This window comes from Salvelinus alpinus, chromosome 13 (genome assembly GCF_045679555.1).
Source record: "Salvelinus alpinus chromosome 13, SLU_Salpinus.1, whole genome shotgun sequence".
Taxonomy (NCBI): Eukaryota; Metazoa; Chordata; class Actinopteri; order Salmoniformes; family Salmonidae; genus Salvelinus; species Salvelinus alpinus.
In genome coordinates, this window is record NC_092098.1 from 7,964,861 (window position 1) to 7,990,401 (window position 25,541).

Genomic DNA, 25,541 nt, shown 5'->3' on the forward strand with positions numbered 1-25,541 from the left:
GGTATTACGGGTTACCGCGGTTAACCAGATAGCTGTACTATTGTTTAGTCATACAAAAGAATCCCGAGCTGGACAGTAGAACACTAATAAGTATAGTCTGAGCCAAGTTTGAACTTCCTGTTAAGCACTACCTAGACCCATATCTGAAAATGTGTTGACCTCAAATGTTTGCAACGTCAAAAAACTGACTTTTTTTTCTTTCTTTTTTTTGACTGAGTTTTCGACTATTGCTTGAAACAAACAAGATTTACTGTCAAGACATCTTCACTTTCTCATGACGGGCATGGAAGGCCACCAAGGCCGTTCACCGACAGCAGTGAGTCACACTCTGGTTAGACCCTCAGGGATGGACTTAATGGCTTCATGATGTTGGGAGTGAGAATGACTCCAAACTCGTGTACTGTACTTGTTGGTGAGTAACTGGGCACAGAGAGCACGTATCCATTCATGTGAAAGTTAACATGGTTTTAATTCATAGCAAAGTTGAAATGACAGGGGGAATAAATTATTCATCGTTCACATTTTTGAATCTCAGTTGCACCTTTACATGAGATGGTAGTGACACAAAACCATTGCAGATGGTAGTGATACAAAACCATTGCAGATAGCATAAATACTAATACAAACAGACACACAGTTTAATAATGTAACTCTAGCTACACCTGATAAGTACTTTATTTGTAAATAAAGTGCATTAAAATGAAATGAGACCCTACAGTTAAAATGAACTACGCTATACAAGTAATACAACAATGGAGACACACTTATGGATAAAACAGGGTGTCAAGGAATCCATAAACCTAGCTGAAGAACGGCCACCATCAACCTGCTCAAGGTAAAAGTGAGATTTGAGCATTCCTCACAGGGCAGGTTCCTCAGCTTGGTTCACGTTTAAGAGAGTACGCTACACTTCAGTCGCTCATTCTTAGTGTGGACTCGTGAGACAGTGAGAGAACGAGTTAAGAAGGGAGATGAGATCCAGAGTTCTTCACTAGTGTTGACAGGCCAGTTCTCTGTCTCTAGATCCGCCAGCCCTTGCCTGGGCCTTAGCAAGAAGACAAGGAAGTGAGAGGAGCAAGAACACTGAACATGTGTGCCCCTCCCAGACCATGGACAGACGAGGAGATAACAGGAAGATGATATGAGATGTGACATACTGGAGACCTCGTCCTCTCTCGATCATCCCATAATACACCAACACTGATCTTATCCATGACCTCAGGCTGCCTGTTAAGACTGATCATCACTGACTTGATGATTGTGTAGTGTGCTGGATCAAGTGATCGGTATACTTGTGATGCAAGTATATGGACGCAATAAATACTATTCACTGAAAAGGTCATGAAGCTCAGAAATATAGGGGTGCATATTCAAAATGAGAAATACATATTTTCATGATTGCACTTTTGAGTGTTACTGATCAGTTGATAAAGTTAAGTAATCAGATTTTTGGTGATATTTGCAGGACAAAAACCTTGATTTCGCTGCGGCAATTCTGACATTTTGCATGTGCTGATGAGGGAAGCATTTTGTTGACGTGTGGTTTGATTGAACCATATTACGTGGTAAATGTGCAGTGATTGGCTGAAATTCACTGTTTGTACTGCGGCGATGGGTCAGTTTAACGCAATAAATTGACTGTTTATGTGGAAATTGTGCGGTGATTGATCTAATGTGCAAGCCATCGCATAATATGCTAAATTGATTTAGCAAAAAAGAAACGATCGCAGAATTCTGGAGAGACTGAGTATTGTGACTAAGCCACGGCTGGTTAGCGCACAGTAGTGCCTCCCTGTGGTCAAAGAGGATAACCACAGCATGCATGTTTCAGGGGAAGGTTATTTTAGTCTGTAATAAGTGTATCTGTACGAAGAAAACATAATCTCCTGGTCTGTGTCAAAACCACCACCCATTACATGACAAAAAAAAGACATTACCAAAGAAAGAAACATTTCTTTCGAGCTAAAGTGTTTAGCGAAACACCAGGGGAAAAGACTTCAACATTTCAACACTGGCATAAATATTTCAGGCAGACATTGACTTCACAATTTCAACTGGTGATTATGATAGGTTGAAGCTGATTATTTCCACTCCTAGCTTAGTGATTGTATGGGGGTTAAGTTTTCAAACGGCAGTGGTTTGGCTTATACCTCAAAATTCCAGACTTGGTCTCAGCTCCTTTAGGATCCTTGGTAGCTCTAGAGACACATGCTATACCTGAACAACTGACGAGGAAGATCACTCCTGCTTATACGGCCAAGGAAAAAAATGTTCTCCCAGTTACCGACGGTCATTTAATAAGCCATAGGACTTTTTCCTAAATCCAGTTCATCGTTTGGGTCAATCCTGGAAAGCCAGCTTGCTGTTGAAGTGCAATGAATTCTCTGCCTCTATAGTTCTAATGAAGCGGCCAGTTGTCACGGCAATGCTTTCAAAAGTTGGAGGAAATCCACTAGTTAGACATGAACATAGTGCAATGGAGTTGGCCTGGAGACCGGCCTGGGTAAAAGCTGTGGTTCCACAGTGGTGTCTGGCCAAAGGTTCTGCAGCTGGTACTGAAGCATCAGTTGAAGAGGATCGAGTCTGGGTCCCGGTTGGCTATCTGGGCCACGTGCTTCAGAATGTCCTTCTTTGTGATAATCCCCAGCAACCGACTGCAAGATAGACAGGGACAAAATGTCAGAGGTCTGGACTTCTAACAATATACAAACTCTTTCACATAAGTGAGTTCTGTCAGCGTCTTCTTTTTTACCATTAAAATAACATAAAATTGATCAGAAAAACAGTGTAGACATTGTTAATGTTGTAAATGACTATTGTACCTGGAAACGGCTGATTTTTAATGGAATATCTACATAGGCGTACAGAGGCCCATTATCAGCATAATGGGTAATGAGTAGTACATAGCGTTGTACGACATCTTCAGTTTCTTGGCAATTTCTCGCATGGAATAGCCTTCATTTCTCAGAACAAGAATAGACTGACGAGTTTCAGAAGAAAGTTATTTGTTTCTGGCCATTTTGAGCCTGTAATCAAACCCACAAATGCTGATGCTCCAGATACTCAACTAGTCTAAAGAAGTCCAGTTTTATTGCTTCTTTAATCCAAACAACAGTTTTCAGCTGTGCTAACATAATTGCAAAAGGGTTTTCTAATGATCAATTAGCCTTTTAAAATGATAAACTTGGATTAGCTAACACAACGTGCCATTGGAACACAGGAGTAATGGTTGCTGATAATGGGCCTCTGTACGCCTATGTAGATATTCCATAAAAAAATCAACCGTTTCCAGCTACAATAGTCATTTACAACATTAACAATGTCTGCACTGTTTTTCTGATCAATTTGATGTTATTTTAATGGACAAAAAAATGGAGCTTTTCTTTAAAAAACAAGAACATTTCTAAGCGACCCCAAACTTTTGAATGGTAGTATATAGAGAAGTAGTGGTTCCTAGCTACATAGCTAGTTCTCAGTAGCAGGAGCTTTACCCATTGTGTGTGATGAGGCATTGGCGCAGGCCCAGCTTCCTGAAGATGTCCACCACAATGTCCATGGCGGTGTGGTCTGTGACAGTGAAGGGACTAAGGTCCATGATGCCCCGAAGCTTCAGAGGAGGGGGGCTGCTGGGGGGCTGAGGGGGCGTGTACTCTGTGAAGAAGATCCTCGAGGTGCTCACTATCCCATCCTGACGCTGCCTGGCATTATCTGAGAGGGGAGAGAGGGTTTTACAGGGGAGTGGCAGAGACAAATAGACCAGAAATAGACCAGAAATACACAGTTAAATACACTGCTAATGACATTGAGTACGTTTACATAATAATCAGTAATAATTCGATATTAAACTGATTACGGCAGTAGGCAGATTACATTAGTCACTTTAACACCTTGCGCCACTTACAGTGGGGAGAACAAGTATTTGATACACTGCCGATTTTGCAGGTTTTCCTACTTACAAAGCATGTAGAGGTCTGTAATTTTTATCATAGGTACACTTCAACTATGAGAGACGGACAAACGGACAAAAATCCAGAAAATCACATTGTATGATTTTTAAGTAATTAATTTGCATTTTATTGCATGACATAAGTATTTGATACATCAGAAAAGCAGAACTTAATATTTGGTACAGAAACCTTTGTTTGCAATTACAGAGATCATACGTTTCCTGTAGTTCTTGACTAGGTTTGCACACACTGCAGCAGGGATTTTGGCCCACTCCTCCCTACAGATCTTCTCCAGATCCTTCAGGTTTCGGGGCTGTCGCTGGGCAATATGGAGTTTCAGCTCCCTCCAAAGATTTCCTATTGGGTTCAGGTCTGGAGACTGGCTAGGCCACTCCAGGACCTTGAGATGCTTCTTACGGAGCCACTCCTTAGTTGCCATGGCTGTGTGCTTCGTGTCGTTGTCATGCTGGAAGACCCAGCCACGACCCATCTTCAATGCTCTTACTGAGGGAAGGAGGTTGTTGGCCAAGATCTCGCGATACATGGCCCCATCCATCCTCCCCTCAATACGGTGCAGTCGTCCTGTCCCCTTTGCAGAAAAGCATCCCCAAAGAATGATGTTTCCACCTCCATGCTTCACGGTTGGGGTGGTGTTCTTGGGGTTGTACTCATACTTCTTCTTCCTCCAAACACGGCGAGTGGAGTTAGACCAAAAAGCTCTATTTTTGTCTCATCAGACCACATGACCTTCTCCCATTCCTCCTCTGGATCATCCAGATGGTCATTGGCAAACTTCAGACAGGCCTGGACATGCACTGGCTTAAGCAGGGGGACCTTGCGTGCGCTGCAGGATTTTAATCCATGACGGCGTAGTGTGTTACTAATGGTTTTCTTTGAGACTGTGGTCCCAGCTCTCTTCAGGTCATTGACCAGGTCCTGCCGTGTAGTTCTGGGCTGATCCCTCACCTTCCTCATGATCATTGATGCCCCACGAGGTGAAATCTTGCATGGAGCCCCAGACCGAGGGTGATTGACCGTCATCTTGAACTTCTTCCATTTTCTAATAATTGCGCCAACAGTTGTTTCCTTCTCACCAAGCTGCTTGCCTATTGTCCTATAGCCCATCCCAGCCTTGTGCAGGTCTACAATTTTATCCCTGATGTCCTTACACAGCTCTCTGGTCTTGGCCATTGTGGAGAGGTTGGAATCTGTTTGATTGAGTGTGTGGACAGGTGTCTTTTATACAGGTAACGAGTTCAAACAGGTGCAGTTAATACAGGTAATGAGTGGAGAACAGGAGGGCTTCTTAAAGAAAAACTAACAGGTCTGTGAGAGCCGGAATTCTTACTGGTTGGTAGGTGATCAAATACTTATGTCATGCAATAAAATGCAAATTAATTATTTAAAAATCATACAATGTGATTTTCTGGATTTTTGTTTTAGATTCCGTCTCTCACAGTTGAAGTGTACCTATGATAAAAATTACAGACCTCTACATGCTTTGTAAGTAGGAAAACCTGCAAAATCGGCAGTGTATCAAATACTTGTTCTCCCCACTGTATCTTAAAATCGGCGTAATGTCATAATCGAAGTAAGCATACGCCGATTAAAACACCTTTTGAATTATTAGGACATGTAAACACCTTAATCCGCGTTCCAGCGGTATATTTGATCTACGGATGTGCCGGCGCCAGCTGAGCGAGCCTCCCTCTCTAGCGCGAGTGAAGTTGAGTTCAGAACAACTGAATGTATGCACCTTAGAAATAGTTTTAACATACAAACTTTATATGTTCCGACTCAAATATGCGTTCCAAAAATAACATGGCCGCTGTGGGAAAAAAAGTTTATTTTGATGTGCCGATTTTCTGCATTGATCAGAGTGCCACCAGGTAGCCTGATTTCATGTGTCCATGTAAACAAGACAATTAGGGAAATCGCTCTTCTTGCAAAGCACGTAAACGTTTCAATCAAACCATCATATTCATGTGACCGTCCACAATAATTGCCTTATTGTGCCCATGTAACCACCCTCCGCTATGATGACAACGAACACGTTGGTCAAAAGCCAGCACCTAGCGCGACACAGGACGATGACCCATCATCCATACCTATGGAGATGGTGAGGTCCCTGCGCAGCACGAAGCCCACCAGGCGCTGGGACTCATGGGAGACCACCACGGGGAAGCCGCTGTAGGTGGTCTCTGTGATCATGGTCTCCACGTCCTCTACCGTCATGCCGTCCTGGGTCAGTACGGAGAGCGGCGGGTCACTGCGACGCGGCCGCATCACGTCCATGGCCAGGGTCTTATGACTGAACTCCTCCTTGGCCTCCAGGAAGGGGTAACCGTTGAGGCGGATGTGTGCCTCGTAGATGCCCTCGCGCCCGATGGCGTCCGCCACCCACTTGCTGGTCATGGCCGCGGCCATCAGGGGCACGATGTACTCCAGCCCTCCGGTCAGCTCGAACATGATGACCACCAGGGATACGGTCATGCGGGTCACCCCACCTGTGGGCACAGAGAGAGGGCTGGAGGCAGAAGTCTCGAGGCTATGCCTAATGTTGACATTTAACCAGGAACAAAGGAGCTCAGAGTAAAGACAAAACCAAGTGAAGCAAACACTCTTAGACATGCAAGGTGCCAACATACAGCACTCTTGAAGCCCTTACCTAAGCAAGCAGCAGCCCCCACCATGGCGTACAGGCCTGGGGTGATGCAGTCAGCACCAGGAGAACACCAGCCCCTGAAGATCGCCCAGTCGTGGTGGTAGTAGGCCAGCTGCTCCATGCCTATACCCAGCAGCCTGCCTGCAATCGCCCCCACTGCCATACTAGGAATGAACAGCCCAGAAGGAACCTGGAGGAACGGAAAGACATGATTTATATAAACTACTCAAATCCCATCGAAGAGCTCGCATTGAAATCATACAAGTAAGCGGTGACATCTCTGGACAGATGTGCCATACAGACAGGCTATGGTAGAAGGTCCTCTCGTACCTTCATGCCGAAGGTAACCACGGTGATGAGCATCTTAAAGACGAGGGCCAGGGACAGCTGCCACATGGCCGTGTAGACATCATCTCCAGCCGGACGGTCCGGCAGCTCGTTGCTGCTCTTGGTGACGTTGGCGTTGTCATAGTTACACAGCTTGGAGGAGTCCAGCAGGCCACAGTCGTTGAAGAGCTCAGAGATGAGCTCGCTGGTGCTGGTGCGGGTGTAGCTGTTAGGGAAAGCCACCACCGCCGTGACCGCGGTGACAACCAGCACCTCCAGGACCGGGTAGCGGCCCAGCCACGTGGTCTTGCGCCGCCGGCACCACGCGATGTTGGCTCGGATGAAGAAGGCGCCCCAGATGCCGCCGAAGATGCCAAGGAGGACAAAGGGTACGAGCTCCAGGAGGTGCCAGGGGGTGTGGAACTCCACGTAGAACAGCACCAGGCGGCTGTTGCCAAACGGGTTGATGGAGCGCAGGGTGAAGGCTGCCACCAGGGCCGCGAAGAACGACCGCCACAGGGTCTTCAGAGGGAAGTAGTAGCTCACCTGACAGGGCCATGAGGAGACGGACAGTTACACAGTGACCATAGTTAAAATGTCAACATTTGAATTGAATGTTCAATTTAACTTGAAGAGTAGTTCAACTTGAATCAGAAAGCACATAGATTTGCATAAGAAGAAGAAGAAGAAGCCAAGGCGCTTCTCACCTCTTCCAGACTGAAGAGCACTCCTCCTATGGGGGCACCGAAAGCCACAGACACACCAACGGCAGCAGCAGCAGACAGAACCTGACACAAACAACCAAGGAGGAAGGTGATCAGTGTCCTTACACTAAGCCTTTATAACACAGCACAGCAACAAAGCTGAATAACAGCTCATATAATGCCGCGAATCAATGCCAAATATCTCTGTGTTGGAAATTACATCTCAGGCGCAGTGTTTACAGAATTGAGAACGATAATTGTTGGCACCGCACTTCCATTCGCACTAGCTCGCTGTGGCAGGGGAGAACAAGCATCACCTTGGGGGTATATGTTTATTGAAATCGCAAACCCACGAGACCATCTACAGGCTATTTATACTTTCATGGGGGTTTCCCGTGCTGAGTCTGACTTGAAGGCTCTCTCAAATTCTTTTGACACGGCGTCAATGCAAAACAACATCAGTGTTCCTAGTTTTTGGAATTTGTGTCAGTTCCTTGAAAAAGACTGTCAAAGGTTAACCTGTCCATCCATATAAAACGTGTAGACGTTTGCGAATAGCCCACTGCTATTGCTCCTCACCTCTCTGCGCTTGGCCTCGTTCTTACGGTACTTGGTGAACAGGTGGCATAGGATGTTGCCACAGCAGCAGGCCACGTGGACCAGGGGCCCCTCCTTCCCCAGGCTGAGCCCTGATGACACAGCCAGGACCAGGGTGATGGTCTTGATTATCAGGGTCCACTTCCCCAGGTACCCTCGGATGATGAACCCACTCAATATGGTTTTGATCTGGGGGAGAAAATAAATAGCATGGGTAAATGAACCACGGCATTTGTCCTCTTTCAAAAGACATATCAAATAAGGCAAGAGGCATAAAGTAGTCGTACCTCTGGGATTCCAGAGCCACAGGCATAGGGGGCGAAGGCCCTGACCAGTGTCACAGCCAGGAAGGAGAATAGTAGAGCCCAGCACACGTACATTAGGTAGTTCATAATGTACGCAAAGGGACCCTGCAGAGAGAAATTTCACAATAAGACTGACCAAAATAAATCACGTAAAACAATGGGTCGAGTAGTACAATTTTAACCCACCTCTGTTGTGCCAATGATGAGCTCGGCCCAGCTTTTCCACTGGGGACACTTGTCCCTCTCCTGGAAGGTGGTCTCGTTGGAGGTCCAACAGCAGTGCTCATGATTGAACCAGAACCCGTTCAGACAAACCCCTTCCTTGAGGTCTGTCATCCAGTGGGCTGATATGTCGATCCCACCTGCCAAAGCACCTGGAATAGATCACAACACTATCAATGGTTTCCAGGGCGTTGCTGTGCGGGGTTTAGTAGAAGGGATCAAATGACAAAAAAGTCTAATCATAAAACAGTCTATCCGTTTAGACTGACCTGACATGAGTCCAATCAGCAGCATGAGCAGCCATCCAGAGAAGGCATCACTGACACTCTTCACCAGCGCCCATGTGGACTCTTTGCTTTTACTGGTAATCTACAGAGAAAGACATAAATATTCAGCTGGGCTGAAGCGCGTTTCGGTATACCCTTTTTCCATTGTCCACTCTTCCAAGATCTCGCCGAGCCAATCGAACCCAATGCTGACATTGACAAATTAAACAGAGAATTGGAACAATAAAGAAAGAGACTGGCCAATTCTGGCATTCTATTGGAGTATCTCTCAGGGGCTTAGAATTAACAAGGCTGCTTTGTCTTCGAAGACAGTCATTTAATGCAGAGACGGGACAATATTTTGAACAAATGCTCTCTAGATTCTCATGTTGCTTGTCATTGCAAAGACTAAAGCAGAGATAGAGATAATGTGACAGAGTGCTACTTCAGAGTGATTTTTTTTTTAACCCTTATTGCTCCCCAATTTCGTGGTATCCAATTGGTAGTTACAGTCTTGTCTCATCGCGGCCTCGGGAGAGGCGAAGGTCGAGAGCAGTGCGTCCCCCGAAACACAACCCAACCAAGCCGCACCGCTTCTTGACACAATTCTCACTTAACCCGGAAGCCAGCCGCACCAATGTGTCGGAGGAAACACCGTGCACCGCCAGGTTTTCTTGAGGGCTTGAACACAGCCTGCAACGCGATTAGCCATTGTGGCTGGGGCTGCGGATTTTCCTGAGCTTGTGACTGGCTAGATCCCTGCTGTTTGTTGTTGTGTTCAATCTTCCCTGTGACCTGCCCTGTCTGGAACTGCGAGGAGTGACAGCTTAACCTACGTTGCTACCATGACAAAGACCAAAGCCAGCGGGAGTACCACTGAGGATAGTGGTGTCTATCACAGGTGAAGGATATTTAAAATGAACAGAAAAGAGTTCTACCAGCAGTTGTTACAACAACAAGAAAATTGCTTCAAGTTTTTGGCCAAATACTGATGGAGTCAACTAATAAATGAATAGATGACCTGACCAGAGAGGTTCAGTACCTGAAGAACAACTTGCAGTTCTCCCAGGGTCAGCTCGATGAGTTTAAACATGAGAACGGCAAGACGACAGCAATCAGTAAGCCATTGCGAGAGAACATCAGTTCCGTATGTGAATCCATGATAACAATGACAGAGAAATCAGATTCTCGAGGGAAAATCAAGGCGGAACAACATTGCTGTGGACGGAATTGTAGAATCTCCACATGACACCTGGACGGAGTCGGAGGACAAAGTGAGGGAAATGATCTCGGAGAATCTAAAGACGGACCACAGGAATATTGAGGTGGAGCATGCCCACAGGACTGTGAAACCCACCACTGGCCCAAGTGACACTGGCCCAGGCCAATAGTGGTCAAGTTCCTGAGGTTCAAGGACAAGGTAGGTGTTCTAGAAAGAGCCAAGAACATGATCAGAAGGTACATCTTCCTCAACGAGGACTATCCTGAAGCTCTGCGCCAGAAGAGGAAAGAACTTATCCCAGTCATGAAAGCTGCCAGAGCGAGTGGGGACATTACTTACATCTGCTATGACAGGCTCATTGTCCCAAAAGCCTGGAAGGGAGGAGAGAGCCAAGCCTACGTGTTCATAGCTTCAACCCCCACAGCGCACACACACACACAATTATATCAACTTGCTTTGTTTGCTCTTTTCTGTATTATGTCTATCTCTGATAAGCCACCCAGGAAAGAGCTGAAAATAGCCCATTTTACTATATGTAGCCTTAGAAATAAGGTAAATAAAATCACAAACTTGCTAACATCAGATAACATTCATATATTAGCTATTTCTGAGACTTACTTAGATAATTAATTTCATGATACAGCAGTAGCAATAAAAGGATATAACATCTATAGAAGAGACAACTGGTTATAGGGGAGGTGTTGCTGTATACACGGTTGAAGTCTGAAGTTTACATGCACCTTAGCCAATTACATTTAAACTCTGTTTCTCACAATTCCTGACATTTAACCCGAGTAAAAATTCCCTGTCTAGGTCAGTTAGGATCACCACTTTATTTTAAGAATGTGAAATGTCAGAATAATAGTAGAGAGAATGATTTATTTCAGCTTTTATTTCTTTCATCACATTCCCAGTGGGTCAGAAGTTTGCATACACTCAATACGTTTTGCCTTTAAATTGCCTTTAAATTGTTTAACTTGGTTCAAACATTTCGGGTAGCCTTCCACAAGCTTCCCACAATAAGTTGGGTGAATTTCAGCCCATTCCTCCTGACAGAGCTGGTGTAACTGAGTCAGGTTTGTAGGCCATGCTTTTTCAGTTCTGCCCACAAATTTTCTATGGGATTGAAGTCAGGGCGTTGTGATGGCCACTCCAATACCTTGCCTCTGTTGTCCTTAAGCCATTTTGCCACAACTTTGGAAGTATGCTTGGGGTCATTGTCCATTTGGAAGACCCATTTGTGACCAAGCTTTAACTTCCTGACTGATGTCTTGAGATGTTGCTTCAATATATCCACATAATTTTGCTTACTCATGATGCCATCTACTTTGTGAAGGCCACCAGTCCCTCCTGCAGCAAAGCACCCCCACAACATGATGCTGCCACCCCCGTGCTTCACGGTTGGGATGGTGTTCTTCGTCCTGCAAGCGTCCCCCTTTTTCCTCCAAACATAACGATGGTCATTATGGCCAAACAGTTCTATTTTTGTTTCATCACACCAGACGGCATTACTCCAAAAAGTACAATCTTTGTCCCCATGTGCAGTTGCAAACCGTAGTCTGGCTTTTTATGGTGGTTTTGGAGCAGTGGCATCTTCCTTGCGGAGCGGCCTTTCAGGTTATGTCGATATAGGACTCGTTTTACAGTGGATATAGATACTTTTGTACTTGTTTCCTCCAGCATTTTCACAAGGTCCTTTGCTGTTGTTCTGGGATTGATTTGCACTTTTCGCACCAAAGTACGTTCATCTCTAGGAGACAGAACGCGTCTCCTTCCTGAGTGGTATGACGGCTGCGTGGTCCCATGGTGTTTATACTTCCGTACTATTGTTTGTACAGATGAATGTGGTACCTTCAGGCATTTGGAAATTGCTCCCAAGGATGAACCAGACTTGCGGAGGTCTAAAAAGGAAAATCTGAGGTCTTGGCTGATTTCTTTTGATTTTCCCATGATGTCAAACAAAGAGGCACTGCGTTTGAAGGTAGGCCTTGAAATACATCCTCAGGTACACCTCCAATTGACACAAATTATCAGAAGTTTCTAAAGCCATGACATCATTTTCTGGAATTTTCCAAGCTGTTTAAAGGCACAGTCAACTTAATGTACGTAAACTTCTGACCCACTGGAATTGTAATACAGTGAACTATAAGTTAAATAATCTGTCTAAACAACTGTGGAAAAATTACTTGTGTCATGCACAAAGTAGATGTCCTAACCGACTTGCCAAAATATAGTTTGTTAAAAAGAAATTTGTGGAGTGGTTGAAAAACGAGTTTTAATGACTCCAACCTAAGTGTATGTAAACTTCCTACTTCAACTGTTTATATATATTATTATTTTTCCAGAGCTATATCTCTGTAATGCTTAGAGAAGATCTTATGTCAAGTGTTATTGAAGTGTTGTTGTTGCAGGTTCACTTGACACATCTAAATTATTTTCTTTTGGGGTGTTGCTATAGACCACTAAGTGCTAACAGTCAGTATCTAAATAATGTGTGTGAAATGCTTGATAGTGTATGTGATGTAAACAGAGGTCTACTTTCTTGGGGACCTGAATATTGCATCCATTACTGCATCCGTAATGGGTCTGCGGTCAAACGACCACCCCTCATCACTGTCAAATGCTCCCTAAAACACTTCAGCGAGCAGGCCTTTCTAATCGACCTGTCCCAGGTATCCTGGAAGGATATTGAACTCATCCCGTCAGCAGAGGATGCCTGGTTATTCTCTAAAAGTGCCTCCCTCACCATCTTAAATAAGCATGCCCCGTTCAAAAAAATGTAGAATCAGGAGCAGATATAGCCCTTGGTTCACTCCAGACCTGACTGCCCTTGACCAGCACAAAAACATCCTGTGGCGTACTGCAATAGCATCAAATAGCCCCCGTGATATGCAACTTTTCAGGGAAGTTAGGAACCAATATACACAAGCAGTTAGGAAAGCTAAGGCTAGCTTTTTCAAACAGAAATTTGCTTCCTGTAGCACAAACTCCAAATCTTTCTGGGACACTGTAAAGTCCATGGAGAATAAGAGCACCTACTCCCAGCTGCCCACTGCACTGAGGCTAGGAAACACTGTCACCACCGATAAATCCACGATAATTTAGAATTTCAATAAGCATTTTTCTACGGCTGGCCATGCGTTCCCCCTGGCTACCCCTACCCCGGTCAACTGCCCTGCACCCCCCACAGCAACTCGCCCAAGCCTCCCCCATTTCTCCTTCACCCAAATCCAGATAGCTGATGATCTGAAAGAGCTGCCAAATCTGGACCCCTACAAATCAGCCGGGCTAGACAATCTGGACCCTCTCTTTCTAAAATGATCTGCTGAAATTGTTGCAACCCCTATTACTAGCCTGTTCAACCTCTCCTTCGCATCGTCTGAGATCCCCAAAGATTGGAAAGCTGCCGCGGTCATCCCCTTCTTCAAAGGGGGAGACACTCTAGACCCAAACTGCTACAGACCTATATCTATCCTACCCTGCCTTTCTAAGGTCTTCGAAAGCCAAGTTAACAAACAGATCATCGCCCATTTCGAATCCCACCGTACCTTCTCCGCTAAGCAATCTGGCTTCAGAGTTGGTCATGGGTGCACCTCAGCCACGCTCAAGGTCCTAAACGAAATCATAACCGCCATCGATAAGAGACAATACTGTGCAGCCATATTCATCGATCTGGCCAAGGCTTTCGACTTTGTCAATCACCACATTCTTATCGGCAGACTCAACAGCCTTGGTTTCTCAAACGACGGCCTCGCCTGGTTCACCAACTACTTCTCTGATAGAGTTCAGTGTGTCAAATCGGAGGGCCTGTTGTCCGGACCTCTGGCAGTCTCTATGGGGGTGCCACAGGGCTCAATTCTTGGGCCGACTCTTCTCTGTATACATCAATGATGTCGCTCTTGCTGCTGGTGATTCTCTGATCCACCTCTACGCAGACGACACAATTCTATATACTTCTGGCCCTTCTTTGGAAACTGTGCTAACTAACCTCCAGACGAGCTTCAATGCCATACAACTCTCCTTCCGTGGCCTCCAACTGCTCTTAAATGCAAGTAAAACTAAATGCACCTGCCTGCCCTCCCAGCATCACTAATCTGGACGGTTCTGACCTAGAATATGTGGACAACTACAAATACCTAGGTGTCTGGATAGACTGTAAACTCACCTTCCAGACCCACATTAAGCATCTCCAATCCAAAATTAAATCTAGAATCGGCTTCCTATTTCACAACAAAGCATCCTTCACTCATGCTGCCAAACATACCCTCATAAAACTGACTATCCTACCGATCCTCGACTTCGGCGATGTCATTTACAAAATAGCCTCCAAAACTCTACTCAACAAATTGGATGCAGTTTATCACAGTGCCAGTCGTTTTGTCACCAATGCCCCATATAATACCCACCACTGCGACCTGTATGCTCTCGTTGGCTGGCCCTCGCTTCATACTCGTCACCAAACCCACTGGCTCCAGGTCATCTACAAGTCTTTGCTAGATAAAGCCCCGCCTTATCTCAACTCACTGGTCACCATAGCAGCACCCACCCGCAGCACGCGCTCCAGCAGGTATATTTCACTGGTCACCACCATAGCCAATTCCTCTTTTGGCCGCCTTTCCTTCCAGTTCTCTGCTGCCAATGACTGGAACGAACTGCAAAAATCGCTGAAGCTGGAGACTCTAATCTCACTCACTAACTTCAAGCACCAGCTGTCAGAGCAGCTCACAGATCATTGCACCTGTACATAGCCCATCTGTAAATAGCCCATCAAACCCCCACACCGTATTTATTTATTTTGCTCCTTTGCACCCCAGTATCTCTACTTGCACATTCATCTTCTGCACATCTATCACTCCAGTGTTTAATTGCTATATCGTAATTACCTCACCACCATGGCCTATTTATTGCCTTACCTCCCTTATCTTACCTCATTTGCAGACACTGTATATAGATTTTTATTTTTTTCTACTGTATTATTGACTGTTTGTTTATTCCATGTGTAACTCTGTGTTGTTGTATGTGTCGAAGTGCTTTGCTTCACCTTGGCATGGTCGCAGTTGTAAATCAGATCTTATTCTCAACTAGCCTACCTGGTTAAATAAAGGGGAAATAAAAACATTTAAATATTGACTGGTTTTCATCAAGCTGTCCGCTCAAGAGGAAGCTTCTCACTGTAACCAGTGCCTGTTATCTGGTTGAGGTTATTAATCAACCTACCAGGGTGTTTACAAACAATACAGGAACAAGATCATCCACATGTATTGATAACATTTTTACTAATACTTTGTTTGCAAAGCTGTATCCATACCCAGTGATCACAATATAGTGACTATATCCAGGAAAGCCAAATTTACACTATTTTAGGGCCAGCTTTTGTATACAAAAGATTTTACCGTGACTCACTTTCATGATGTTTAAAATATTTGTTCATCACTTGATGAATTTATGAAATTGCTTCTTCTAATTATTGATAAACATGCACCTGTTAAGAAACTGACTGTTAGAACTGTTAAGGCTTGATGAGGAATTGAAAAACTGTATGGCTGAAAGAGATGGGTCAAAAGGAGTGGCTCATAAGTCTGGCTGCATATTTGACTGGCTGACTTACTGCAAATTGACAAATTATGTGACTAAGCTCAACAAAATTAAACTGTATTAAGCCAAGATCAATGATATAAATAATTATGAAGTTAAAAAAAAAAAAAAAAAACTTGACTTCTTTAAATGAAATTATGGGAAGAAATACAAATTCAACTCCATCTTTCATCGAATCAGATGGCTTATTCATCACAAAACCATTCGATGTTGCCAATTATTTTAATGATGACTTCCTTTGCAAAGTGGGCAAACTTTGGCAAGAAGAAAAAGAAAAGCATTGTAAATTAGAATTTTGTAAAGTTCGTGTGGGAGGTAGAAATTTTTTTATTTTACCAAACTTGAAATTTGTTAATTCATTTACAGAGAAATAGCAAAGAACAGACTTTCATCATGCTTATAGAGAAGGGCACTCAACATGTACTGCACTGACACATATGAGTGATGATTGCTTGAAAGAAATTGATAAGAAGATTGTGGAAGCTGTACTGTTAGATGACCATAACCTGTTATTGAGAGAACTAATGTTTTAGGGCTTTTCCAACTCTGCCATATCGTGGATTCAGAGCTATCTAATAGAACTCAGGGAACCCGATGGTCACTCTGACAGAGCTCCAGAGTTCCTCTGTAGAGATGGGAGAACCCTCCAGAAGGACAACCATCTCTGCAGCACTCCACCAATTAGGCCTTTATGGTAAAGTGGCCAGACGGAAGCCACTCCTCAGTAAAAGGCACATGACAGACTGCTTGGAGTTTGCCAAAGGCACCTAAAGACTCTCATACCATGAGAAAACAAGATTCTCTGGTCTGATGAATCCAAGATTGAACTCTTTGGCCTGAATGCCAAGCGTCACGTCAGGTGGAAACCTGGCACCATCCCAACGGTGAAGCATGGTGGTGGCAGCATCATGTTGTGGGGATGTTTTTCAGCGGCAGGGACTGGGAGACTAGTCAGAATCGAGGGAAAGATGAACGGAGCAAAGTACAGAAAGATTCTTGATAAAACCTGCTCCAGAGAGCTCAGGACCCCCACAGTTTTATGACAGCAGGAAAACTCTCTCTCCCACTCTTTCAGAAATGGAAGCTAAATCCCTTTGTTACCACAGAGAGACGTTGCAGTACGGTAACATCAAAAGGTTGAGTAATAAAAAATATTTCTGTAATCCAAACAGTTGGAAGGGTCCGTGGGTACTTAAAGAACAATAATGTCTAATTCATTACTAATTTGTGATGTAACTAAGGACAGTAGAACAACATAACTATCTCTGAATGTGTATATTTCCCAGTGATCAGATTCACATCTAGATGTTGTGGAACTTAAATGATTAAATATGAAACTATTTGTGAGAAGATGTAATGTGATGTTAGCCTTCTAAATGAGATAATTGTTTTTCATACGATGTCTTAACCTGTCAGTGAGCACGCCCACGTGAGCACAGAAATTATGCCAAACATCATGGAACGCCCCTTTTCCAGAGTGCATAAAACCCCTTGTGAAGAATTAACATATCAGACCAGCGGGACCGACAGCGTGAGCTGGAAGGTACAAAATGGTTACAATGAAACTTTCAACAGAGAAGAAGAAAATCTCTACAGCTCCATGCTCTCTGGTCTATAGCTATATGTTGAAATGGTTGGCAATTTAAATGGCTACCACTCTATAGACCAGTTACGAGCAGCGCCAGCTGAATACGTTACAAATTAGCGATGCACAATATATCGGTGAACATATCTGAATCGGACGATATTAGCTAAAAATGCCAACATCGGCATCGGTCCGATGTCTAGTTTAACGCCGATGTGCAAAACCGATGTCAAAGCTGACGTGCATACCCATATAATGTAAGTACATGACGTAATGATGCCACGTCAAATGTTGCGCTTCACGTGCAACACAGCATTCCTAACCTAGCCCACAATGTCTGCTGTGTGGATCGAGCAGTCATCAAGTATTTATTTGAAAGAGTAAGAACATTTCAGCGAGACAACTCAAAATGTGAAAGCCATTAACGCCAAGATAATGGAATTCATTGCCCTTAACAATCAACCGTTCTCTGTCATGGATGATTTAAAAAATATATATTTTTACCTTTATTTAACTAGGCAAGTCAGTTAAGAACAAATTCTTATTTTCAATGACGGCCTAGGAACAGTGGGTTAACTGCTTTGTTCAGGGGCAGAACGACAGATTTTTACCTTGTCAGCTCGGGGATTTGATCTTGCAACCTTCCGGTTACTAGTCCAACGCTTTAACCACTAGGCTACCTGCCGGTGATGTTGGCTTTCGCGAACTGGTCGAGCAACGGTACACACTACTAAGTGTGCTATTTTTCAGATGTTGCCCTACCGGAGTAACACAGTAATGGCGTCACTGCTATTAGCTTCACGACTGACATTTGGACCAGAAATATCAGCCCCATGAGCATGCTGAGTCTGACAGCACAGTGGGTCGTCGAGGATTTCGTACTGAGGAAAGTCGTATTGCATGCTCATGAATGTGCTGGTTGTCATACCGCTGCTGCCATTTCAATGGCATTTGAGAACATGTTTGAAACATGAACACACTAGCAAGCTCCATTCGAACAACTGACTGGAGAAATAAGCTCATCAACTGTGCCTGCAGCAGACGTGATACCCTCTGTCATGGCATTGAAACACCTGCTCAATAAAACTGGCGACACAGGCTGTGAACAAGCGATTCGGTGGCACTATGCTCGATGCTAGGTACAAGGACCGCTATTTCGATGCAGACAAGAAACAGGGTTTACATGAAATGTTACATACACAGCTGGACAAGATGGACACAGACACAGTGACAGCGCGAACCGAGGAAGAGAGGCCACGGACAGACAGAGCTGAAACTTCACCGCTTGACATGTATGATGAAATCCTGGTTGAGACTGAACAAATGAACAACGAAACAGCACAGCAAATAAGTGAAAGAAATAGGTTTTGATTATGTTTTACTGGTAATGGGGACATACGTAAATGCCCAAAAAATAACTTTTTGGTCAGTGTGGTGTGTGTGTAACCTTTATTGAACTAGGCAAGTCAGTTAAGAACAAATTCTTATTGACAATGATGGCCTACCCCGGACGACGCTGGGCCAATTGTGTGCCACCCTATGGGACTCCCAATCACGCCCGGATGAGATAAAGAATGGATTCGAACCATGGACTGTAGTGATGCATTTTGCACTGAGATGCAGTGCCTTAGACCGCTGTGTCTGTGTGTGTTAACTATTTAACTGTACTAGAATGCTTAAAAGGCCGCTAATATCAGTGCATCACTATTACAAATGATTAAGAAGTCTACAAAACGAAAGACTACACATTGTCTGCAGCTGAGCGCCACTATCCAACACACATGCCGAAAGACAAAAAGGAAGAACCGCAAGCATCGCACAAAAGACAGGGGGGGAAAAAGGGTGAAATGCCAGATCTTCTGTCTGAAATGCCAGTTCGCTTTGCGTTTCCTGGCAGTGAGGGACAGCGTCAAAGACTATCACGACATGCACAAGCTACGGTGAAAGTGAAATCTAATCATCTACACCTGGGATGTAAAACGAACAACAATGCCATTTCTAAATAGTTCAGCTTATTTACATTTTTGCACCTTTTTTTTTAGTGAAGGACACGTGTCTAACCAAGTTTGAGTTTGATAAGACTTTTTATGTATATCCTGTTGCTTTTATATTGTTTGTGTAAACAGTTCATTTGTATGTGGGACCAATACATTGGATATGCCTAGGCTAAACGTTCAGCTACTTTGGAGAGGTTGAAAAAAACACTTGGATATCCCCTGTATGTCCCCCGACACCACCACAATGTTTGAGAGGTTGGTGTTGTAGACATTAGTTTTTATAGTGAATAATAACTTTTAGGCACATCCAGTGTGTAAAAACAGTGAAATTACCACATTCTGACACTTTGGAGAGGTTGAAAGGACACTTGAATGTACCCTGGATATCCCATAACACCACCACAATGTTTGTGAGGTTGATATGGTAAAAATTGTGTTTTTATACTGAACAAATAGCATTTAGGGATTGCAAATATGTAATGGCACTGGAATTATCTAATTTAGAGACATATGCCACTTTAGAGAGGTTATGGGACACTTGAAAACGTCCCGTGACCACACCTGACACCACTTACTAAAACATCTGCCCATTTCTAGTTGTTAGGTCTATCAATATCATTTTTTCCCTGATGTTGTTCACATGTTGTGGAAGCCATCTGATGTGTTTCCAGCTCTGGGAATCAATAATTCACTTCTAGCCTGTCAATGAAAGATTACTTTTAAAAAATTATAATAATAAAATAAAACAGTTATTTTGTGTGTGCTTGGTCTTGTGTATTCAGAACTATGTAACTCCTATCTATCTTCTGATCGTTTCCTCATAATCTCCCAGATGTTTTCTTTCCAAATATACCAAGTTTGGCAAGTCAGAATCATGTAATTACACATTTTTACATTTTTTTACATTTTAGTCATTTAGCAGACGCTCTTATCCAGAGCGACTTACAGTAGAGTGCATACATTTTACATTTTTTTAAACATTTTTTTAAATTTATTTTTTTACATACTGACACAAGGATATCCCTACCGGCCAAACCCTCCCTAACCCGGACGACGCTATGCCAATTGTGCGTCGCCCCACGGATCTCCCGGTTGCGGCCGGCTGCGACAGAGCCTGGGCGCGAACCCAGCCCAGCCTGGGCGCGAACCCAGAGACTCTGGTGGCGCAGCTAGCACTGCGATGCAGTGCCCTAGACCACTGCGCCACCCGGGAGACTCCCCTTTGTGTGTCCTTAATTCACCCCGTATGGCAGTTACATTTTTACATTACATTTAAGAGGTTATTAAGGACCAAACAATTTACAGGTCGCAAAATAGTTGGGGGGAGATTTTTGATGTACCGATTCCATGGCACATGGTTTACGAACTGATACACAAAACAACGCTGGATTTCAAAACTTATTTTCCATTTTAAATTAGTATACAAAATATTTGCAACCAATATAATGTTATATAAATGGGGGATACAACCATCCCAGCTCTGCAGATTTTGCTGCGAAGAGACAAAACCATTAGATTACTTGTTTTGGTACTCCCCATATGTAGCTTGTTTTTGGTCACAGGTTCAGGAAAGGGCTGAAAAATGGCATTTACTTGGAGCTAACTCTTAAAATAGCACTGCTGGGTGATTTGGTCATAGTCAATTGATAAGCTGGTAAAATGTATATAGTATGCATAAGCTGGAATTAAAAGTGTTGTTGTCCATTAGTTTACTCCAATTAGGGGAGGGGTGCTAGGGTTAGGGGAAAATATATATTTTTTAAATTTTAATATATATATATATATATATATATATATATATATTTACAAAAATATATAAATGGGTGATTGGAAATGCAGACAATTACATTGATAGAAGCCACAATATAACTGCAATATTAAAGCTGATCAACCTATTTTTTTAAAGAGTGAAATTGATGCATACATTAATAACAGTGCTTTAGACCAAGGTTGGATTACTGAAAAGGAGAGGGATTTCCTCATCACCCCTCACCCAGTATGTTCAGCTTACTATGGCCTACCTAAGATTCACAAGGATCTATCTGATCCTCCTCTGAGGCCTATAGTCTCTGGTAATGATAGTCTCACGGAACCCCTATCCCAATTTGTCCATTTTTTTTCATTAAAAAGTTGGTTCCTTCCCTCCCAGCATTCAATACCGACACCACTGATGTGCTAAAGACCCTTGAGGATGTCCATGTAATGATATACTTATAACTATGGATGTTCAAAGTCTTTATACAAACATCCCCCATGCAGAAGCCCTCTCCCACTATCTATAGCAGATACACACCCTGAAGGTCTGCTGCCCCCTTCTGGTTTTATTTGGACATTAACAAAAATGGCGTTATTAACTTCGTTCATTATGCTGGCTCTTTTTACCTAGAGTATGAAGAATACAATTGAACAAAGCTGAATAAAATAGAAAGAATATTTTCTCCAAACGATTTGAGGGAGTATGCACATGCAGCTAGTCTGTGCTGAGCGTTAAGAAATAGGTATTCCTATATGCTTAATTTAGAGTTATTAATGTAACTTTGGTTGTTCTACAAACGTTGGGCTATGTTTGGATTTTGAATACATTGTACGGCATGATGCGACTAATGATGATTTGAAAAAAGGTCGCTTGAAAGGCATGAGCTCTGCTATGATTTTTGCGCAGACTGCACACTACATCAGTCACAATTTGACAAGCACCTGATAATGCCTAGAATTTCACAGCGGCATCCCCTTTGTGTGTCCTTAATTCACCCTAAAAGAATCCATGCCGTTCGCAGCCAGGTGCCGTAGTGCCCTTCTTCCTGAGTGCTGCGAGCTCCATCACATGATCGGGTCTTTCTCACAGGCTACAAGTGAAGACAGACACATCGGGGACGCAGCTGCACGCGTCCTTATCCAATTCCAAGATGTATATTGAAGATATTGGAAGAACTGTCCACATTTACTTTTCATCAGCCAACAAGATGAGTAGGCCTAACGAACAGCAAAAGCACTAGCCTATGTCAATCTACTATCCCGAATAGTGCAAAGGTTGACCTATTCTATTCTGTGCGAGAAATAAATATTCCAAACATAGTCTGGGACAGTGGGGGGGTGCGATAGATCCCAAATTAATCAAATCAGAACGTTTAGCTTAAAATGTTGATTAACCTTTAGGCTATTTCTTCACATTATAAGCGCATCAATGTGCACATGGTAGTAGGCTATAAGAGCAAATGTTCCATTAGCGGAAAACACCATTATCAAAAGTGACCGCAAATGCAATTATGCATGTATGCTTTTATTATAAAGGTGCATTTTTATGGTGAAAATGATCTTCCCCAAACTTGAAACTCACGCGCTGCTTATATATGTTGATTATCAATGTTTTCAATGTTGATCCAAAATGCCGTAGCAGTCGGACGTGTGTTTTTGTCTTGTCCCCTCCTGTCCCGTGTAAACATAGTTTTCCCCTGTATGTTTTGTTTATTCCATGTGTAACTCTGTGTTGTTGTATGTGTCGAACTGCTGTGCTTTATCTTGGCCAGGTCGCAGTTGTAAATGAGAACTTGTTCTCAACTAACCTACCTGGTTAAATAAAGGTAAAATAAAAAATATATATGCTAGTTAGGCTCTACACCCCTTGTAAAGCGGATTAATGTGCTTCATTTTAAGAAGTTATTTGGCCACTTTAGTTGTGATACAAACCTTATTAAAAGATATAGGCCTACGGGCTAGGCTACATGAGGTGTGCGACTATGATTCGAAAAAGTCGCCAAAAATAGGCATTGTTTCTTATGCTGGGCATCATTCACAAGTGATAATATATCATTCACAAGTGATAGGCTAATATTATCACCCATCAGACTATTCTTGATTTAATATTCTTTACATATACTAAAGAATATATTTGTAAAATTTGTTCTGATTTAGAATGGACCATTATCATGCACCTGCTTCGAAACAGGGGCAGCGGGGGGAAAAATGGCATCTATGGACTTAAATAGCGAATGGAGGACACTTTTCCCCGTGGTTAATTTTCATGTCAGCCAGGTAGGCTATACTCCTGTAGTAAATATAAGCAAAGTTTTTAATATTAGGAAAGTTGAGAAATAAATAGTAGGCCTAGTCTATAGAAAGCTGATCCTCTTTTTAGTAGAGACCATCACTCTCTCTTTTCTCACGCAATTACATAGTCTATTGAAATGTTGCGCAACATGAGCTCATGCACTCTCATGGAGTGTTTGATTAGATTTTCAAATACATTTGCATTGATGTCAGTGTGATTAGAGGGACAATAGAGTGCTGAGTACCAGGTAGTTAGGCTACGAATTACCAAGTTTGGTAGGCTATGAATGACCATGAGCAGCATCAGAGCATGGAGAAGCGAAATTACCATGACCGTGGAATTTGACTGCCTTCATGACTCGTGACCACCGGTGTGGCTGTAATACAGTCACCACAACAGCCCTAGTAAAGAGTTAAAAGAACAAGGAAGTAAATAGTTGTAGGTCACCTCTCTGTGGCGGTCGCGGTCTTTGGACTTCTCCCGCACCCAGTCTATGGTGTTAAAGTCCTCATAGGTGCCCACCCCTGGCACCGGATCATCCAGCAGGTCCATCAGCTTAGGCACCCCATTCACCTCCTCCATACCTGGGTTAACCCCTGGATGAGAAGGGAGGAGAGACGTGAGGATTTAAAAGAGAGTGTCACACATTCTGGTGTGAAATAATACAAATAAAATAACACATTTGCAATAGCCATGACTTGTTTTGGCACAAAAGATGTGTGTGTAAATCAATACAACACAGACAGGCCTTGGCCTTACCAGAACCTTTGTCTCGGTCCAAGGGTGGTACATCCTCTGTGGTAGAGAAGTCTAACGTCGCCCCTGCTATCTCCACCATGTCCTCGTCACTTGTGCTGCTCTCGTTGCAATATCCGGTGTTATCCATCGAGAATCCTAACGGAATACACACAGAATAAGGTCAGGGTCCAAAAGCAGAGAGTTCAAAGGAATCCTCCACCTAACTAACGTTACATTCGCTAAACTAGCTACATATGGGGCCGAGACCTAACGACGTGAGCTAGCTAACGTTGGCTAGTTAGCTCCGTCTGTTTTAATTTATTGTGTTCGACTGGCTGTTGTGGTTAGCTTCTAGCTAAATACTGACTGACATCAACCCGTCTGTCTCCAACCGGCATGGCACCTAGCTAGCTATTTATTTAACGTCGTTAGCTAACTAACGTTAGATAGGTGGTTGGACAGCTAAGTTAACTAGCGCGATAGCATCAGCCACACACTCATAAACCTTGATAGCAATAGTAAGCACAGAGCTTCCTGTGCAAGCACATACTATTGACATATTAATAAAATTTAAAAAAAAGTCGTTATTACTTCGTTTTCGACAGAGAACTCTGCTCTGTTATAATCCTATCGGATTTTAACCGAATTCCAACAACTTCCTGCCACGATAGACATTAAGAGCGGATCCCAGATGCTAATACTGATCAGTTTATCGTTGATTGATTATCCTTTATTTTCCCAAGGATTCTGGCTAGAAACCAGTCACAATGGAAATAGAGTAGATTTTAATTGACTATTGAACCCACCAGTACAGCAAACAATGATCACATCATGCCTTGTCCAGTCCCCAAACTCATTGCCAATGATGATTCCCTCCCGTCACACACAGACCTGTATATTTGCATGTATGCAGATGACAAAGTTAACAGCATTAAGTATTTGGGTGTATGTTCATTATTGAAATCAAGCACTATTTCTTCAAGCATGCATTGTAGGTTCAATAACTCCTCAAAACCAACAACCTCCTTGTTTCCTAGAAAATAAACACAGAACAGACAATGGTGAGAGTTACAATCCTAGAGTACCCTCAGTTGAATAATTCAGACATTGTCCACAGTGCATATGTAGCCTAGTGACCTTTCCTTGGCATCTCTGCTTCATCTGCACCAATATTTGAACAAAGGATAAAGTGAAAACAATATGATAAGTAAATCACCTTCACCAGCTCAGTACTTTCATGACAATCAATGACTGGAATGCAAGATGGTAGATAGCCAATTCAAATAAAATGTTATTGGTCACATACACATGGTTAGCAGATGT

At 43.2% G+C, this 25,541-nt stretch overlaps 1 protein-coding gene across 2 annotated transcripts; it reads right to left on the reverse strand.

Annotated features, from left to right (window-relative positions):
• Positions 1 to 450: 450 nt before the first annotated feature.
• LOC139536908 (H(+)/Cl(-) exchange transporter 5) lies at positions 451 to 25,150 on the reverse strand. Of its 2 annotated transcripts, none has more exons than XM_071337625.1 (13): positions 25,025 to 25,150; positions 24,240 to 24,374; positions 23,928 to 24,076; positions 9,037 to 9,136; positions 8,732 to 8,919; positions 8,528 to 8,650; positions 8,223 to 8,429; positions 7,647 to 7,727; positions 6,943 to 7,485; positions 6,616 to 6,802; positions 6,056 to 6,454; positions 3,492 to 3,708; positions 451 to 2,654 (listed from the first exon to the last, which is right to left on the reverse strand). In XM_071337625.1, the coding sequence occupies exons 2-13, from the start codon at positions 24,364 to 24,366 to the stop codon at positions 2,564 to 2,566; spliced, it is 2,412 nt and encodes an 803-aa protein (XP_071193726.1). In that variant the 5' UTR covers positions 24,367 to 24,374; positions 25,025 to 25,150; the 3' UTR covers positions 451 to 2,563. The 2 variants fall into 2 exon arrangements, with proteins under 2 accessions (XP_071193726.1, XP_071193725.1); XM_071337624.1 differs by lacking the exon at positions 25,025 to 25,150 and adding an exon at positions 24,810 to 24,916.
• Between the last annotated feature and the right edge of the window lie 391 nt (positions 25,151 to 25,541).